This window comes from Drosophila busckii, chromosome X, assembly GCF_011750605.1.
Source record: "Drosophila busckii strain San Diego stock center, stock number 13000-0081.31 chromosome X, ASM1175060v1, whole genome shotgun sequence".
Taxonomy (NCBI): domain Eukaryota; kingdom Metazoa; phylum Arthropoda; class Insecta; order Diptera; family Drosophilidae; genus Drosophila; species Drosophila busckii.
In genome coordinates this window covers 2,956,998-2,973,542 of record NC_046608.1, presented here as the reverse complement: position 1 = coordinate 2,973,542, position 16,545 = coordinate 2,956,998, and the positions used below count along the sequence as shown (strand labels likewise).

Genomic DNA, 16,545 nt, shown 5'->3' with positions numbered 1-16,545 from the left:
CGAGACGCAAAAAAAAGGAATAAAAGGACAACAACATCAACTAGATTGTTGAATGACTATGCCTAGTGCTTAATAACAACAACAACAACAGCAACAATTTGGTGGCATGAAAATGTTGGCGCGAAATTTAGTTGCAAGCAACGAGAATTGTTGGCATTTAACATGGTTAGCGCAACAAACTGGTTTATGCCTTTAATAAATTTATGAAATTTACTGCCAAAGAGCCAAAATCAAATTTCAGTTAGTTAAAAGTCAAACTAGCGAGCAATCGATAAACGTAGAGAAGCAAATAATTTTGTTTTAAATCCAAAAACTGCTTATTACGTAAATTAATTATATAATAGACTTTTTGGCAGCTTTAATTAATTGGAAATATATTTAAAAATATTTATTGAGCGCAGCGCATTTTAATTTTATAGTTTTTAAATTAAAATAAATAGTGCTATTGATTTTGCTATTAAATAAATTAAATGTAGCGCTTATTTTAATGTAAAGTATATAAATTAAAAAATTGATAAGAAATAAAATTGCAATATATCAATTTACGTGCATTTCAAATTCATTGCATGCAAATATTAATGCTAAATTAATAAATTTATTTTATAATTGTAACTTAGAAATAAATGTTATATTATAATAATGTAATAAAATTATAATAATGTAGCTAGAGCGCTAAATTAATAAAATTGCATGTTCTATATATAAAAAAGCAGTGCTGCTCAAACTGTAAAAAGCGAATGCCGAACCTCGAATTTATGAAAGTCGAGCGACTATAATGAGACTGAGCTCACATAAATTGTACTAATGCATGCACAGCTATATGTGTGTGTGTGTGTGTTGTGTTGTGTATGTGTGTGTGTGAACGGGTATGTAAATTTTATTGAATCGTCACTTAATCATGCGTTCATACACACGAACGCCTGCGGTTTGCATGTTACTGAATTGTAAAAGTCATGCTAGAGAGAGAGAGCGAGAGAGAGAGAGAGAGCGTTACGCATGCATTTATGTACGATTCGGTCCGTGGGGCTTTTGGAAATTTGCGGCTGCTCGAGCGGCTTTTGCCCAAGCCATGAAAATTTTATGCAAAAATATTTTAATTGAATTGTCACAGCGATTTTTTAGTTGATGTGGCCACGTGAAACACACAGACACACACAGACACACACAGACACACACATACACACACGCTTACTTGTCGCTTACTTTTGCTGTATTTTATTTTTCATTATTTGTTAAGCTTTTAACTTTAATTTAATTTTTAAATAGCACTTTGTTTTATGTGAAATACTTAATGCTCTTATTGTTATTAAATATGCATGACATGCAGGCAGTGCCAATAATGACAGCCAAGCCACGTTAATGACACTGACACCAAACAATGGCCAATTATGTTGGCCAACACAGACAGACAGACAGACAGACAGCGAATCGCTTCGCCTCGCTCTTACTAATTGAAATAACCACTAAAGCATTTGCAGCTACTTCGGGGCTTTATTCTCTCTCGAATTTGTTCGCACCGGAATTTTATTTGAATTCCATTGGCAGCTTGATCTTCGTTTGAATTTTATGACGCACACTTGAAAGCAAAAGCAAGAGCAAAAGCAAATGAATGAAGCAGCAGCAGTAGGAAATGAATGTTTTCTTTTTTTGATTTTTATTTATTGCTTTTTAATTGGAATGCATTCATTAATTTCCGTCGTGCTCGCATCACAGCCACAGCCACAGCCACCAACAGAGCTTAGCAAAAATTTGCACACACACACGCATCAAATTTCATAGCTGCAACCACAATCATTTCCTTGGCTGCAAACCAACAATTTACATGCCACATAGCGTTGCATGCCACACACACACACACATACCGATTAGTAAGCTATAATAAAATACAACTTATAACAAATATGTAAACTGCATTAGTTGGCAGCAATTTAATAATTATTTACTTATGGAATTCAATTCATTTTTATTCAATAATTGTAAATAAATGCAACATTCAATTGTAGCAAGCTTTCAATTTTATTGATGCCAAGCCTATTATTTTATAAAAACATGCAGCATATCAATTTCAATAAAAGGAAATTTTCAATAAAACCAAATCGTTGCTATCTTGTTACAATTTATGGCTAAGACGCGCTTTTGACTTTAGAAAATAAAGTAAAGTTTATAAAAATATGAATTTAAACTTTGGGGCCATGACAGTGCATATAACAAGTGAATTTGTGTATGTAATTTCATAAAATCCTTTCTGTGTGGCAGCCACAGACGAGTGTGCAAATAAACAATTACACAAAATTCGTGGCAGGTGACAGGCTCAAACCCAAGGCAGAGGCAAAGGCAAACGTAAAAATAAATAAATAAAAACAGCGCCGCAGTCATTGTCATAATTTTACACACACACACACACACACATGAGTGTGTGTAATTTGAAGTTGAGACTTTCAAATGGCAGCAGACGCGTGTTGCATGCTGCGTAATTACGTATACGTAATCTTAGCAGCAACAGCAGCAGCAGCAGCAGCAACACACTGAGTGACAACAATATGTAACTGACGCTTTATTTTTAAGGCAGTGTAATTAAATTTTGCCTCCATGCGATTAAACGGCAATTGTTGATTAAGACCAAGATTATGAGCAAGCAGTTTCGAGTCTACAGTGGCAGTCCCAAGTATGCAACCAAGTGTAAACTGTGCGAAAACGCAACTGTCAGCGGCAAGCGACAACAATAAATTATTAAATTAAAAATAAAATGCATAAAGCGCTTGCTAATCAACTTAAGCAGTTGGTTAGCATTTTATTGCGCTTATTTTATAAATATTTGTTTAACATTTTATAAGTATTATTTTATAACAATTTCTTTTTGGCTGCTTTGGCTACAAAGTTTTGTTTTAATCAAGCACTTGAAACGCTTCAACTTGCACTAATATTAACGCAACTATTTATTTATTTATTTATTTTAATTGTAACTTAGAATTTTATAACTGAAGCCTTCAAGCTGATTAACGTAACTAATAATATCGAAGCTATACAAATGAATTTGTAGTCTTGCTTGAAAACAATTTTCTTCAATTATTAGCGCATTGCTAACTTATGTAGACTGCTTAAGCTAATGTTCAATTTTGAGCTATTATATGTAGCTGTTTATATTAGTTTTTACTAATTGTTTAATTATAAATTGTTGCTTCAAAATCGAATAAATGCAGCCAAAGTTAGCCAGTTAAAAAATATTTCGCATAGAAATAATTTCGTTTATTATTTTAACAGTTAATCTAATTGTAAGGCAGAGCTCTAAGCTATTAAATATAAATAAATATACATATAGTTTAAAATACATACATTATTATATTATATTATATATACATATGTATATTATAGTTTGCTTATATATTTATTCAAATTTTCGCTAAATTTGCTGCTTAGTGTAATTTGGCTGCAAAGTAATTGCGGCTAATAAAAATAAATAGCCCGCTTTGCCTTACAGTTTGTTAGTTTCAAATGTTGCAAATAAATTGTGCTGCTCGTTTTTTCTTTTAAGAAGAATATAAAGTGTTTTAATCAGAGTAATTTTTGTGCACAGAGAGGGACAGGGAGAGCGAGAGAGAGCGAGTTATGTTTCAACTACAATGAACACACATTTTGCAATCATTCGAAAGTGCTGGCTGGCATTATACAGAAGGCGAGGCTTAAGTCTAAAGCAATATCTGGCCAATACACACAATTTGTGGTTTTATTTGCATGTGTGTGTGTGTGTGTGTGTTGGATTTTTATGCTATTTTTAGCAGTTGTAGCTCAGTCAGCCACAAAATTGTTGACTAGGCGTGTGCAATTTTAAATATTGAATCTTGGCATCAGTAGCGTTTCCTTTTACACACACACACACACACATAGACTGCGTGTGCGTGTGTATTTTGATTGAATATAATCAGCACTGTTATGGCCTTCAAGCCTCGCTGCGCAGTCAATGACACAGTAAGGCAAATACACGTGTAAGCCCCAAATGTAACTGTAAATGATTCTTCACGTCTACATAACTCAATTCACTTATTATGCGTGTGTGTGCGTGTCTGTGTGTGTCTGTATGTGTCTGTGTGTTTGAAGTATGTGCAAACAGCTGTCGCATGTCAACGGCTGCCATGCGCTGAAACGGAAACGGAAATTACGAGCATGCCGACTTGTCTGCAAACAAGCGCGTACAACTGTGCGTATGTGTAACAATTCATCGATGCCTGAGCTAGAGCAGAAAATAAAAAAAAAAAAATCATAGCAATCACAATCAAGCAGCAATTTCGCCTTTACGCATTTACCTTTTCAACTGAAGAGTCGAACGAACGAACGGACGAGCGACCGCCCGCCCGCTCGACTTACGCTCTGGTTGCGCTTTAATTAAATCGCAAAAGACGCGACGCCCATAATGAAACTCATTATTTATATATACGCTTATAGACTCTGTGTGTGTGTGTGTGTGTGTGTGTGCGTTGCGCATTGTTTGTGTTTATTGCCCAAGCATATTGGGCAAGCGAGCAAAGTTGTTAAGTAAATTTATGTAGCGCACTTTTCAGCGCACTGCAGTTTGCAGTTCACAGTCAAAGAATAAACTAAAGCTGCTGCTGCTTATTGTGTGCACAAACAAACAAAAGCGCCGAATATTATAATTTTCATTATGGCAATGTAATTTACGTGCACGCGCATCCGCTTCCGTGCGGCGTGTCCACCTGGCCGTAACGCTAAATGGGCAGCCCCCCTCAGCAACTTCAACTTCAGCTCATCTATCAACAAAGACATAGCCGCCGCTTCACACTCCACGCTGCGTATGAGTAATTTGCAGCTAAGCTTACAATTAATCTAGTGAGCCGCTAGCAGTTTAATTTGCAGCATAAAGCACGCAATGCGTTAATGTGTGCATAAGCAATCAAACAATGCCAAAGAGACAAATGAAAGGCAAAGCTTAAGCAATTTATTTCAAACAAAGTGTATTAGCAGCTAAGCATGCACCGAAAATTGTAATGAAATCAATATTTAATGCGCTTAATTGTTAATTTAGCATAACAATTTGATTATGCGTCTGTCTTGCGCACAATTATTTGTTATTGTTATTATGGAATCGACAACATTTGATGTCGAATTGTCGTTCAATTTATATGCAAATTGCAGCAGCTTAGGCCTTTAATTATATTGGAATTATTAAGTGGCATGGCCTTATAAATTATTAACAATAAACTGGCAAATAAATTGCTGTACAACAAGCAGCAGCAAATATTTTAGCAATGACTTAAAAAGCAATAAATTGCAACAAGAGAGAGAGAGAGAAAGAGATAGAAATAAATGCATACAAATTGTTGAGTTGAGCTGCTAGACCTTGAACTCGGCCAAAAGCGGTGTGTGTGTGTGTGCAATGAGGTTATGTTCTATTGCTTGTAATTTATGTTAAACTTTTGCGGTTGCCAAAGGCCAACAACATTGCTGACTGGCCCTTTGCACTCTGAACTGTCCGTTCGTCTGTCTGTCTGTCTGTCTATCTGTCTGTCTGACTGTCTGAGCCTAAGCATTGCTTGCTGCTTGTTGTTGACTTGTCTTATCTGTAACTGCAACATTGTTGGTGTTGTTGTTGCTGTTGTTGCTGCTGCTGTTGCGCGCACTAATTAACAGACTTGAAAAGTAATTAAGTCATTTGTCTGATCCCCAGACGAATTTGCCTTTTGGCTTGCTGACACTGCCACGCCCCTCTGCCGCTCCACACTGCCCTTTTTGCCACTGTTGTTTGACTTCTTCATCTACAAGTTGTTGCTGTTGTTTTTATGCTGCGGTTGCCGCTGCTGTTGCTGCTGTTGCCGCCTCGGCTCGTTTAGTAATTGCTGACCTGAAGCCGTAGATAATCAAAAGTGGAAATCCTTGTCTCCACGCGCCGAAAACTTCTCGCTCTCGCTCTCTTGGCCAACTAGCTGCTAACTTGGGCGACCTTAAGTGCCAACAACTTTCGGCAGTTTTATGCCACACGGCCTGTCTGCCTGCCTGCCTGCCTGCCTCTCTGTCTGTGTGTGTGTGTGTGTGTCTCTATGTGTGTGTTTGTTGCTTGCACTGCAGCTCAACTTTACTCACTTTGACATGAAACTTTTCCGTTAAGGCTATCAATTTACTAACGCTTCTAATCCGACCGTTGAGATCAATTAGTGTTCACTGGCGCTGGCAGCGGCAAGTTAATTTTAACCTTAACTTTCTCTACTCTCTCTCTCTCTCTCGACTCTCACTTTACGCTGCCTGGCTCAGCATTTTGCTCACACATGACACGCTTGTCAATTTGGCAAACAAAACTAAATGAACTTTTCAGATTTTGTTAGCAGCCATTTGACAAAAAAATAAAAAAAATATCAGTACAGCAAGTTAGAAAAGCTTAAGCAAATTAGTACAAACCGCTTATTAAATTAACTAAACTTTGAGCATTTTAAATTCTATTTTAAAAATATAAATAATAGATAAATATGTATTAAATATATGCTAAAATGCACTCAGCAAATTTTGTATAGCTTTGCATAATTTTATTTTATTTTTATTTTATTATTTAATTATTTTATTATTTTTTCTGAGCAAAGAGCGTCGCTAATTTATTTCATTTGTTTTATTATATTTATTTAATTTATTATACATTAATTATTTTATTTATTATTTATTTTATTTATTTTATTTATTTTATTTTTTATTATTTATTTATTTATTTTATTTATTTATTTTATTTATTTTATCTTATAAATTAAAAATTATTTATTTATTAATATACTATTTATTTTTTTTTTTTTATCTCTTTTTTTTTTTTTGCATTTATTTGATTTATCTTTATTTTAAGCTTAAACGAAAAATTTACTAGCAACAATTTTGATATATATAAACATTTTTTTTTGTTGCTGTGCTTGCATTTGTTGAACGAATTTTCTAGCAATAAAATCAATAAATTCATCACTATGTCGTGCACTTAAACGTCATTAAGTGTTGCTGCTGCAGCCCTGGGGTGCTGCTGTCCCTGGTTAGTTGTTGACACTGCTGTGCGACAAGCGACAAGCGACGTGACGAAAAAGTGAAACGCCAAACTTACCAAAAATTTGATTTTGTGCAAATGGCAAAAATGTTGGACAGCTTTCAACTGATCGCTGAGGTGCGACAACGTCCAGTGCTGTGGGATAGTCGAATCGCATTGGCGGAGCGAAGGAGTCAGATATGTGCGGCCTGGCAAGAAGTGGCAGATGCAATGCAGCAGGAAGTGGTCGTTTGCAGGAAGAGATTCAAAGGACTGCGCGACAGCTACAGGATGGAGGTGCGCAAAATGCAAAGTGGAATGAAGAACGCGACCACTTGGATCTACTTTGGTCTGCTGGAATTTATGCGTGGCATATTCGATCCGAACAATTTGCTGACATTGGCCATAGAGCCGCCAGCCGCTGATATGGATATTGAGGAGCAAAAGGTTAAAATTGCGCAGCAGGACGAGTTTGTAATCGATATAGACGATAACGATGAAGATGATGATTTTGATTTCGAAATCTTGGGCGATATCTTTAATCCAGGCCAAGCACAAGCCAGGCCGCCATCGCCTGCGCTACTCAAGCGGCTGATGCCGCCGCCGCCGCCGCCCCCGCCGCTGCCTGCAAAGCCAACAAAACGCGCTCGCCCATCGACTTCAGTGGATAGAAACAGCAGCAGCAGCAGCCCATTGACAGCTGCAGCGGAGCCAGCGAATGCCAAACAGGATGATGCGGATTATAATTTTCTGATCAGTTTGCTGCCACATGTCAAAGCTCTGTCCAGCATGAACAACATGAAGTTTCGCACTGAAGTCAGCCACATGCTGATGGAGCTGAACCACGAGCAGGAGGCTCAAGCTCAAGCTCAAGCTCAATCGCAGCGTGTTAAGAGTCCTCAGACAATTTTGCATACATCACCAATCGAATGTGATGTTAAAATCGAAAATGAGCCAATGACTGATACTGACGCCTGATGCTGAATCTCAACGAATTTTCATACACACACACACACACACATTTTCAACTTAATTGTTTACTCACGCATATTACATATTAAACATTAAACACTTTGTGCTGCAAATAAACAAACTATAAATTAATTAATATGCTTGGCACTTTTTCTTGTGCATAGCATATTTAATTTATGCCATATAATTTCTTAATTACTGCTAATAATTGTGGTCAGCAGTCAATTGTTTGTCTGGCTTGCAGCCTAATTGCAATTTGCACTGTGGTCTGAGCTCTCAAACTGATAAAACTTAAATATGTTTGTATGCCCATCTATGTGGGCCTAGGCCTAATGATGTTGCATTGTGCCACAAGTTGCAGCACTGTTGACTTTCGACTTGAGCAGTGCAAATTAACTGCAAAAGAGCCAGAGCCAGAGCCAGAGTCAGAGCCCGGGCCAGTTAGCGGTTGAGGCATCGAGTGTTTTGAGGTCGTAGGCCACACTCTACTTCATTACTTGTGATCAAACAATCAAATTAGTTAGCCCCAGCCAGTTAGCCAGCCCATTGTAGCGAAAACAAACATTCAGAAGTGGCCAACATGCGTGCCGCTTTTAAGCCACGTCTGCTTGCAATTTGGCCAACAATTTTGCCTGCTGACCACAGAGAGTTGCTGCTGCAAACGTGTCTCAGGTATTAGCCTGATTAGAATCACACACACACACACACATACACACAAACAGCTGAAGCGTGGTCAAAGAGAAATTCAATTAATTTGGCTCTTGGCTAAGGGAAGACCATGCAATGCTTTATTAATAATAATTATGCCAACAATAGTAGCTCTTCGCAGCAACAAAAGCGTCTTTTATTATTCGCCCACAAGCAAGAGAAAGAGAGAGAGAGAGGATGACAGCGCGCGAGAGAGCAGCAACGGTAAAAATATCTGCTGCTAAATAAATTGCAGCAGATATTTCATACCGCGCTCTCTCTCTCTCTCTTTAAAGCTTTGCTACTTCAACAGAGCAATAACATTAACAACTGTTAACATAACAGCGACTGCAAAGCCTTACATATTAACAGCTGTTAACATTTATACAGCTTGCAGCGCAAAGCTGCAGACTTTAGTTAGATTTAAAATACTGAAAAAATAGCAGGAAAGCAAATATTTTGATGTTCAACGAAACTCAAACTATACAAAATGTTATGTATATATGAAATCACAAATTGAGCTAAAATATATATGAAAGCAACACTGATGTTTCTCGAACCTGAATTGGCCTTAGGCTACAAATTAAAACTTTGCAGTTTAAGCTAAAAATAGAAAAATTCAATGCTTACTTTTGGAATTTGCATATAAACTAAAATAAATTTGAATTTAAATATGGAATTTGTTAAGCTGCTGGGCTTAGAAGGATTTAATTCTTATTTTTGGGCGCATCTCGAGTCTCAAAAGTATTTCAAGTACAGCAGCGTTTCAAAGAAATGAAATGGCAGAGTTCTATTGAAAAACAGTTGAATATCTGTAAGAGAGTTGAGTTGTTGTTAAGCAACAATAAGATAAAGAGATGGGGGCGTGGCTTACGTGACCTGTCGAGCAAGCAGCTGACATATTGACTCATCAACTTTAGAGAGACTAAAGACGATGTCAAGTCCAAATGGCCATGGTAATGGTAATGACAATTGCCAGCCCAACCACCAACCACCCACCACCCACCACCCCCTTATCACTTATCACTGGCCCTACAGCCACTACACAAGTCAATAGAGCGTATTGGGTTGTTAGGGCGGCTTGCAGCTCGGAGCTCGGAGCTCGGAGCTTGGTCTTGGGCTTGAGTGACATGAAGTCGTCGTCATTAGGCAAATAACGAAATGCGCAATTTTTATGCTAATGAACATCATTTTTCTCCGTTTGTTTGCGCTTGCGTTGAGTGTCGCAAATAAATTCATTAAAGTGGCATTTTTCAATTTTAATGAAGAGAGCGAGCGAATGAACGAAATTTCGTAGCTCGCTGCCATTTAAATGAAAACAAATAGTTAATGGACCATCCACCACCCACTGCTCGACTCTCAGCTGAATCGCTCGACTCTCTCGCAGCTTAAATGCAGCATTAATAAATGAATTACAACTTGTTTATTTATTACTTATTATCCAATGTTGGCAGCAGCCATGACAAGCTCAGCAAACTTTATGCGTTTATGCTAATGAGCGCAGTTCTTATCTCTGGCGAAACAAACTGTAAACTGTAAGCTCACCCACTCGACCGAACCCACCCACCCACCGCTGTTACGAGATCTCTCTGGCCTGCATTTGTTTAATGAGCCCAATGCAATGCAATTAATCCTTGTTTGTATACAATAAACACATATTGCTGCAAAAGCACTTGTCCTAATCCTTAAAAGCAAACATATCTCTGTCTCTCTCTCTCTACCTCTCTGTCTGTCTCTCGCTTGATATATTCATTTGTATATTTGCCTACTTAGTCTGCTTCATTAATAAGCGCTTAATGCGCTTATGCCGCGCAATTAAAGATAATGCGCTTTTTGCAAATATTGACAAACAATCGCGCAAAACAAAATTTAAATCTATAAAAAAATATACATGTTTATTCAAGCACTATCGTTATTAACTTTTACTTTGCTGCTTATTAATAAATTGCAGACTTTTTTTTTGTTGTTGATAATTTATTTTTGCATTACCGCACAATTTAATTAAGACTTAAATTCAAAGTGCTGCAATGTTTAACATTTTAGTTTAAAGTAATTTGTAAATAAAAGTTCTGAAAAATTTAATTAATACTGTGTACTGTGTAAAAAAATTGCATATAATCAATCAATATACTATAAATTATTTATGAACTGCTGGCTATATATTTAAAAGGATTAAATGCTCACTTTGAATTTGGAAGTAAATGAAATGTAAAATCTAGAAAATTAAGTTCGATCTACTTGAGAAATAAAACTGCCTAGGCTACGATAATGATAAAATAAAAATAATAAAAGTATTACTAGTAATATTGCAATTTAAAAACAAAAGCCTACTTACGTTATGCATTAATATGAAAAAGTTGATACAAAGCTTGGCTGATATGCATTAAACTTCTGAAAATATTAATATGTTTAATAATGTTTTCAGTGTAAAGCATATAAAATAATAATAAAAATTATAAATCAATATGTAGAAGCAGGCTAAGTTGTTTAAAATGGAAGCTTTAATTCAAATTATTTAAACTAAACTGAAACTCTTACTACGGCTCTTATTCTTAACTTCAAGTAAGAGAGAGAGTGCGCGAGAGCGATAATTTAGCAGTGGCATGTTAAGTTTGAGAGCGTGAGAGCGATAATGTTAGCGCGAGCAGCAGCATGTAAATTTTGAGAGCGTAAGAGCTTCACAGCTTATCTATTGCAAATGTATGTGTGTATTGGTTACTGTAAATGTATGAATCAATGCAGCAGCGCTGCTGCTGCTCTGCCCAACACACAGCCTTTTTTTATTTTGCACTTCTTTATTTTCTTACTTCAGTTCAGTTGCGTTCTCTTAGTTGTTAATGTTAGCTTAGGAGTGAGGGCGATGAATGCAGCTTATCTATGTTTTGAGCTCTTCTTCTACTCTCTGAGATTACGAACGCTCAATTTGTTTTACGCCTCAGCTTGAATTTAAATAAATACTAATTTATTAGGCTATTAACGATTAAGCAATATGTTAAGCAATTCATTTGCCTTTTTTTCATTAAGTATTTAAGTTATTTTTGCGTCTTTTGGCATTAAATTTGTTTTTTAAGTAGCTCAGTTCATGCTTTTGTGAACTGCAGGGCCAAAAGCTTAATCAAAGCAAAGCGAAGCGAACCGAAGCGTTGGATGAGAAGATGATGAAGGGATAAAGTCACAGTTACATCCGTTGCCAGTAGCCTCAGTAATTTGTAACCCTTGCGTCAAGTGTCTAACCGCTAGCCCCCAAACCCCACCCCCCGACCAGCCACAGTTCGCCAGCTTGGTGGTAGTCGCCTTAGACAATTATGAAGCATTCAAAAATACGCGCATATAAATCGCTTCATTTTTATGCGCAATTATAGCACGGGCTGTGTTTAAAGCCCCTAGACCTACGTAATATATATTTATATATATATATATATGAGAGTGTGTGTGTGTGTGTGTTTCGCTTTTAACGCTACTCAATTAACTTAATTCCCCTTTGCATAGAACTCGCGCTTTGGGTGGAAGCGACTGAGACTGAGACTGAGACTGAGACTCTTGCGCATTTTTCATATATATTTAATGTTTAAACGATTTTTGTAGCACGATGCTAAGTCAGCCATGTTGTGTGTTTTGGCATGTGTTTTTGGCTGATTTCAAAGTAAACAGGTAATGAGCAACGAGCGCTGCGAAAGCGAAAGCGCAACAAAAACATTTAAAATGTTTGAAGCTTAGGACACTTCTTGCTTTAAGCCAACAACACAACGTTGCGTCCTAATGGGATTAAGCTGTTTGGCTGCTGGCAGCAGCAGCGGCAACAGCAGCGACAAGTTGAAGGCTATGCCAACTTTATAGCTGATTATCTGGCCATGTTGATAGCTTGTCCTGGCCTAGACACGGCAGCTAAGCCAACTGCCAACTGTAAACTGTAAATTGTTAAACGGAAGTCATAACGAACCCCAAAGAGCGACAGGCCAAGCTTCGGCTACTGACCAGGAGCAGCAGCAGCAGCAGCAGCAGCAGCAAAAGACGCTAATATCATTATACGCTTTGTAAACAAATTATGAATTATGTTGGATAAATAGAAAAACTTAATAATAACTTGATTGCGGCATTTGGCTAACAGCGAGAGCGGCAACGGCACTTGCCACACTCTTGCTGGCATACACTGTGAGAAAACCACAAGCCAAATTTATGTTTAATAAAAATGTGAAATACATTTGGAATCTTCATTTCTAATTTAAGCTAATTAATTAATTAAAAACTTCATTTTGAAGTGTATAACAAATATTTGTTAGGGACTTGAACAAAATTTGAAGCTAAAAAATATTTAAAATAAATTAATGACATTTAAATTCAGTAGCTTATTTTTACTTAAATAATAATATATTTATTTCTATGACTCGAAACTTAAATGTGAGTATACAAAAAAAAAAAAATATTGCATTATTTTTTGAAATTTAAGATTTGCACTAACTACTAAATAAATAGTGCAATAATATTTTAATTTTATTTAATAATTAATTAATAAACATTTTTTCTATAATATTTTTGTTTTATTTTCTTAATATATTTATTTTTTAATTTTAATTTAATTCACTATTTTTTCTACAATATTTTGCAGTAGATTTTTTTATTTTGAATTTTTGCACATTTTTGTTTTAGTGATGATTTTGACTTTGCCTTGGAGCCGAAATCCGCGGCGTGTCCTTGCTGCAGCTCAGCGCAGGCTCAAGCTGCTGGTTACCGCGCACGGCGGCGCTGGCGGCACGTTAATTATAGCGAAAGTACAACGCGCAAGGGGAAGGGGAAGGGGAAGGGGAAGAGGAAGGGGAAAAGCAAGCAAACCTGGCCAAATTGTGAAGCAAAAAGAAAAAGAAAAGAAAATGAAAAGAAGTAGAATGTATACAAAAATGCTTACGAACAATTCAGCTGAGCTGATGGGGCAGAGCGACAGGCGGGAGGGGGGAGGGGCGTGTCCGGCTAGAGGGGCGCTGCGCTCTGTCCCCATTGCACGAATGTAAGCAAAGCAAAGCAGAGCAAAACACAGAAAAAATAAAAACAAATTGAAAAGTTTTTCACGATATAAATTTGCATTAATTTTGGACGCGCGGCCGTCGCTGAGCTAAAAGATACAACTAAGTATATAGCGAGGCGAGTTGGTATATAAATGTATAGCATATAACATATATATATATAAAAATTGCTTAAATCGAAAAAGTTTTGCTCTTTAGCTTATTTTATTTGCAGGTTCGCAGCAGCAGCAGCAGCCGAAGCTTCAAGCCTGAGCGTTGTCATTGTAAGGCGCGTGAACAAAGCTTGAGTGGGTGGGTGAGTGGGTGTGAGTGTTGGGGCGGGAGACTTGTTGTCACACGCTGTTTATTGTGGTTGTTGTGCTACCTTTTTGAATATTTATGAAAAATGAAAACGTTTTAGCGCTGTACCTTTCTTTCTTTGCTACACACAAGTTGCTGCCACATGCTGCAGCTTGCAGCAAAGGGGTAGAGGGTACAGGGTAGTGGGTAGAGGCAGGGGTAGCGCGCTGCTGACCTTGTAGCCACTAACTGGGCGCAGCTCGCTCGTTTGTTCGTTAACTAATTGCATGTTGGCAACAATTTTTTTGTTCAACTCACTGTGCTACAAAAATGATTTAAGTGCCGCCCGCTTTCATTAATTACGTTTTAACACTGAGATAACAGCAGAGAGCGAGAGCGAGAGCGAGAGTGTGAGAGCGAGAGACATGCTGAATGTTTAATAGACCGCATTTCAGCATAATTAACATCGTCGCCATATGAATGCTGCATGACAAATCGCGTGTTGGGCAACACTCAACACACCAACCCACCCACCCAGTGGGGTGGGTGGCACACACACACACACTTCAATTGCCAAACGTTTTAATGCAAATTGAGATTAAGCTTGAGCAGAAAAAATTTAATTGTGCCACGGCAACCAAAAGCATTTTTAAGCAAAAAGGGTCGTCAAATGAGCTGCGAATTAGCCGTAAGCTACACACCACCCCTCCCCCACTTTAACACACAGCATGTTGCCATGAGCTTGCAAATTGTTGCAGCAGCAGCAACTCAACAACAACAAAATGTGCGTGAAATTTGCGTAAATTAGCGCAAAAGTTGAATTAAGCGCATAAACTAACAAACAGCAACTAGATTACGCTCTAAGCTTCGCAACTGCAGTTTAACAACGTGTTGCGGCTCTGGAGAAAATTCACTTTTAAGCCAACTTGGCTGGCATTAGAATAATTGAAAGCAAAGCAAAAATTTAATTAAGCGAATCCACATTGTAGTCTCAACTCAATTGCATTTAATTTGTAATCTTTAGCATTAAGCTCGCAAATAATTGTCACTTGGCTTTGAATTAATTCATGCAAAAACTTTTTAATTGCAATTGAATGAATCTTCATTCTAGTCTCAATTCAATTTCAATTAATTTATTATCCTTAGCATTAATTGTCACAAATTAAATCAATTGCAAACACTTACATATAAATTTTTTTTGGTAATTTCGCAGATCGCGCACTTTGCACATCAGACAGCTGCAAATAATAATTATAAGTTTATTAAAATAATAATACAAATTACCAAAATTTAATAAAATACATTAAGCATGTTTATGAACTGGGCACTATTTCATAATTTATTAAGCTCAAATTCAGTACAAAAATTTGAATACAACTGTTAAAATGTAAGCAAGTAAGAAATACAAGACAAGCAAAATGACATAATCAGAGTTTCATGTTTTTTCATGTTTCACGATATTTTGGCACAAATTGTTGATGTTTAATTTCACAAAAACCAACAACAAATAATTAAGCAACTTTGCTTTGAGCATTAGCAGCAAAACAACAAACAATAATCGACTAATTTTTGAACTAGTTGTGACTAAAAGTTCAAATTTCTATTTTAGTTTGAAGCTTTGAAAAATCATGACAAACAATAAGTGAAAAAAAGGCAAAGGATAACGAGACTTTAATAAACAGCATTTTGCTTTTAGTTTGATAACAATATATTTAAATAAATAAAACAAGCAGCAATAAAATGCTTAGCTTAACTAAATTGTTGCTGTAGTTAGTGACTTTTTCTTTTGCTTTGTGCTGCTTGCTCAAGCAGTGCAAAAATATGAATGCACACGTCTCGTTTTTGCAGTTTGGCCAGCACTTTGGGCTTATCAATGGAAGCTGTGGTCAGCTTTTGTTAAAGTGCAAGGGCAGAGACTTTGTTTGAAATCCCGGAATTGATAAAAGCAAAATCAAACTAACAGCAAACAAAAAGAGCTAAGCTGTAAGCCTAAAAGCATGCAGCATTTTTTATTAGCTTAGCCTGTAAGCAAACTAATGCAAGTTGGCCCAAAAACCAGTTGAGCTACTGACCCAATTTATAAGCCGCATTTGCTGTTCCCAGCCATGCAAATAAACCAGTTCTATTAATTATTGACGACGTCATCGATGATGAGCGTTTGTTTTTTGAATGGGTAAATATTTCACTTGTCTGTCCCCACGCTCAATGGCAATGCAAATTGAAGTGGATTCAGATTTATGCCCATGCTCTGCTTCGATTGCTACGACTGTGATTTGTGGGTTGACGGCGCTGCTCCCCGCGCTTATAAAACTGCAGCAGCTGCGGCGCATAGAACGCATTTAGTGCTAGACAATGTCCAGTTCCAGTTCCAGTTCCAGAGCAAAGCCCAAGCTGCTGCTGCTGCTAACGCTGTTGCTGCTCTGCCTTGGCTTGAGCTGCGCACAGCGTCCGGCGGTGCCGTCGCGTCGTCTTGTAGCGCCCGGCGCAGTATTGAGCGAAAGCTTTGAAACCTTTGACGACGACGCTGATGCTGATGCTGATGATGATGATGACTATGATGATGAGCTGAATGCAGCTGCTGGCGAT

The 16,545-nt window shown here is 37.2% G+C and overlaps 1 protein-coding gene across 1 annotated transcript; it reads left to right on the top strand.

Annotated features, from left to right (window-relative positions):
• The first annotated feature begins 6,969 nt into the window (after positions 1-6,969).
• On the top strand, positions 6,970-8,080 carry LOC108606009 (CG11723). The gene has a single exon (XM_017995833.1). The coding sequence runs from the start codon at positions 7,103-7,105 to the stop codon at positions 7,979-7,981; it is 879 nt and encodes a 292-aa protein (XP_017851322.1). The 5' UTR covers positions 6,970-7,102; the 3' UTR covers positions 7,982-8,080.
• Positions 8,081-16,545: the final 8,465 nt, after the last annotated feature.